The sequence below is a fragment of the Camelina sativa genome, chromosome 20, assembly GCF_000633955.1.
Source record: "Camelina sativa cultivar DH55 chromosome 20, Cs, whole genome shotgun sequence".
NCBI lineage: Eukaryota > Viridiplantae > Streptophyta > Magnoliopsida > Brassicales > Brassicaceae > Camelina > Camelina sativa.
Window position 1 is genome coordinate 15,255,142 of NC_025704.1, and position 3,910 is coordinate 15,259,051.

At 33.7% G+C, this 3,910-nt stretch overlaps 1 protein-coding gene across 2 annotated transcripts in view; it reads left to right on the top strand.

The window, feature by feature from the left end:
- LOC104770889 (FRIGIDA-like protein 3) overlaps positions 2,645–3,910 on the top strand; it is a 10,509-nt gene continuing 9,243 nt past the window's right edge. Inside the window, exons 1-3 of one of the 2 annotated variants that reach the window (XM_010495357.2) lie at positions 2,645–2,858; positions 3,458–3,531; positions 3,677–3,809. In XM_010495357.2, coding sequence (XP_010493659.1) covers positions 3,687–3,809 — 123 coding nt within the window. In that variant the 5' untranslated portion in view covers positions 2,645–2,858; positions 3,458–3,531; positions 3,677–3,686. The remainder of the gene's footprint in view (positions 2,859–3,457; positions 3,532–3,676; positions 3,810–3,910) is intronic. The other variant, XM_019242044.1, reaches the window with a different exon arrangement.

Genomic DNA, 3,910 nt, shown 5'->3' on the forward strand with positions numbered 1-3,910 from the left:
TCGGTTAGATTATTATTACTGTTAATCGACACTATTAAGTTCATACATTAATCTTAGTTTTGTTAACTTTTAGTCTCTTCAAAATTTTTAGCCTTTCCGGTTTTCATGTTTTTGCATGACTAATGTTATTAAGTACGTGTGCCATATTTTTTGCATGGCTAATGTTTTTAATTCTCAATGTGCAAATATTATTTTTTGACTTTTTGGAAAAACCAAAACCAAGATACGAGAGGCATGATAATATGCAGTGATGCTAGAGCTACGGATAAGCCAAATTTTTTTTTTAAACATGGTATAATTATAATTTTATATATGTTCTTATTTTAACCTATTTNATTAACATAAAGAAGAGAACATCAAAAGGTGAGATATTATTGTCACCTGTTTCACCATATCAACTTCGTTTTCGCTGTCGTTTATTGAAAAACATGATGGTACCGATTCATAGACATAAGTGGGAAATCAAATAGAGGGGGATGCAGCCTGGAAGGAGAGCAGCCGACACGGTGGAATGGGATGGATTGGGAGAGACCAACATAAAATCCTCTGTTCTATATTTTATTAATTTTCTGAACTTTTGTAGTTTAATTGAATTGCTTTGATTGAATAGCTGATGAGTGTACAAGTTTTTGTCTATATGCATTCTTAGTCTGTTACGTCTTGCTTTTTTTTTCTTTTCCAAAGAGGAATATGTGATTTGAAGCAAATATTACAAATCCATGTATCAAATGTGTTAGTAGGAAATAAGACAATCAAGATTAACCCATTAAAAGGGAAGAAAGAAGGGGGTCTTTTGAGGGAAAACGTGACACCAACATGCATGTAACTGTGGAAAACATTATAGCCAAATATATATCTCTAAAAGTTGTAGCTGAAGAATGTGAGTTACTCTATATTAACCCATTAGGTTTGATTGGTCGGTCATATAAAACTTGGTTTTGTACATATCTAAAAGTGAGAGAAAAAAACATCCACAAGCATAAGTGAAATTTTATACATGGTTAAAAGTAATGTTCATAGTAAATCATTTGTATACAAACTCCACTTGCTTACATCATCGGAATATTGATTGTGATTTGTGAATCAGTAATCTATGGAAAGAGAAATCGCGTATCAAAGTGAAGGGGAAACAAAACTCAATCCAGCCATCTACTCCGATCCCAATCTTCGACCTTCCTTCGACAAGTGGCATTTAGTATTTTCTCTATACAGTAAATAAACAAAGAGAGAAGCAGTCTCGTATGTATTTCGATTGATAATGATCAACAACAAAGACAATTTCTAATAGCGAATTAAGAAAGGATACCAATATATAGCACCATATGGTCGGAGACAAACATAAATGAAATTTTATATATGGTTAAAAGTAATGTTCATAGTAAATCAAGCTCTAAAAAAGGCTTACTTTTGTGTGTGACAACCTAAAATATAATAACATTGAAATGAATTTTTGGCTTTTTAATCAGTTGAAAGCAATAGCAAGAAGTGAAAATGATCAAATTGATTGAGAAAATAAAGAATTTAGGATGAATTACAAATGTTAAATTTCAATTTAGGATTTCACCTCCCCGTGCGGCAACGCACGGGTCGCTTTCCTAGTGATTAGAATAACAAACGAAATCTGAAAACGATGTAGGAATTTGAGATAAGCGTTAGGCATCAAAATATTCACAGAGAATCATGAATCAAAGAAAGAAACAAATTGTAAGGAATTGAATAAAAAAACATCTGAACTCATAACACAAATTAATAGTTGATATAATGGTTAGAGAACCAACTAGTATGTTTTACGACCTAATAGACTAAACTCGTAGTTTGTTATCAACATGTAGAAAACCGATCAAATTTCGATTGTTCATTAAACCCTGGGACATAAAGGACCTATAAAATATTAGTTAAGACGATTTAGCTAACTTGTAGAAAGTTAATGTATTTAAGATCATATAACAATATAATTTGGTCAAGCAAATAAGTAATCATCATTAATAAACAAAACCTATTTGTGTGATGCTTTTACGAGGTAAACACAAACATGATGTTTGTTTTTTTTTTTTTTTTTTTTTTTTTTTTNATGGTTCCACTTTTGGTGAAAAGGTCTCATTCAAACTGAAAGATATGAGCAATTTATAACTTGTACCTACACATCTTGAATAAATGAAAAAAAAATCTTTTTGTATAGTGATTTGAGTCTTCTCTTTAAGACTCAGACAGAGTGAAGTTAGGTTTGTAGCATTGCCTCGAGCATGAAGCCACATAGGTTGAAGATTGAGTGTGTGTTTGGTAAGGGAAGTTTTTAGGAATTTAAAAGGGTTGGTACCAAAAAAAAAAACATAGAGAGGGTGAAGATACCAATTAATGGGAAAGAGAAAAAAAATAAAGGGAGGAAAGAGTAAATTACAAGGAATTCAAGTTCCCCGGCAGCTTCAGACAAACTCACGTGACACACAACACAAGTTTAAAAGGATTTGACTAGAACCACTCCGGTCACTTGGTCCGAGTCCGACCTAGGGATGATGGTGAAGGACGAGCCACCACACCACACGGTCCACACCAGACCAACTCACTCACGTGCCTGCCTACTAGAGAGAGTTAGTTAAGTAAAATTGGGTGTGCTTAATAAAAGGGTCTGTTATAAAATCTCACTTTGCTTTTTTATTTTTTGTTGTTTGGCCTCTCTTCCCACTTTCCTCTTTCCTTTTTAGGGATTTCACTTTCCCATTCTTTCTCTCTCTCTCTCTCTGCCTAACCTCGATTTCTCTCGATCGCTCTTCAACATGGATCTACGATCTTCCGGTGCTTCTTGAAGTTTTCTGATTTCTTCTTTTTTTAGGGGTTTACTTCGGTTTTATTTCTTCCGGGTAAAGTTGTTTTATTTTATTTTATTTTCTGGTTCTTTCTATTGAAGTGTTGTTTTCTCTTTGTTTTGCTTCTCGAGTTCGTGTTCACTGTAGCTAGGGTTCGCTGATTTCTCCATGAATAGCGTAAAATTTCTTCTAGGATTTTGAATTTTGCCCTTGAAGCTTCTTTGTGTTATGGATTGAGTAGTAATTTCACGGAATCAATGAATCAGTTGTCTTTTTTAAAACTCTCATTTTGTTTATCTGTTTGCTCTCTGATGAAATTCGTATTGTTTCAGCTTAGTTTTTTTTTTTTTTTTTTTTTTTTTTTTTNGTCGGATTAGTTCTTGAAGATGAGTTGTTTCTCTGTGGGTGTCTCTAGGAATATGATTTTTTTTTTTTTCTTGTATCGGTTGAATTTTGTGGGGGTTTCAAGTTCATTTGTCTTTTACTTTCTTGCTTGTAGGCCATTTTCTTACTTAGTCATCCAGTATGAGTTTTTGTTACAGAGAGCTGTTTTGTTTTTATCTTGAACGACTTAAGATGTTATTGGACTCCCGAATCAGTTGATAGTTTTGACTGATCTTTGTATCTCTGTTCTTGATGGTTTATTTTTGTAGTTGTTTGTGTCGTTCGGGATTTGGGATATCTTGGAGCTTTACTTGCAGCTTCGGCATTCGACTTGTTTGAATTGGTAACTTTTTTTTTGTGTTTGAAGTTTATTGCTCCCTGTTTCTCTGTGGATATCTTATTCTTCAATAAGATTTGTAGTTCTGACATGAGTGATTTATTTATTCAAGACTTTTTTAATTTGTACTTAAATTACCTTTTTTCTTTAGCTCTTTTGTGATGGAGGATACTCGGTCAGTTGCTTCACTAATGGACTCAACATCGTCCAAGATTCAGCAGCTTCAGAAGGCGTTTGCTGAACTTGAAAGTCAGCGTGCTGTAACACTTAATCTCAAGTGGAAGGAACTCGAGGAGCATTTTCATGGGCTTGAGAGGTCCTTGAAGAGACGGTTTCATGAGCTTGAAGATCAAGAAAAAGAGTATGAAACCAAAACTAGGAAAGC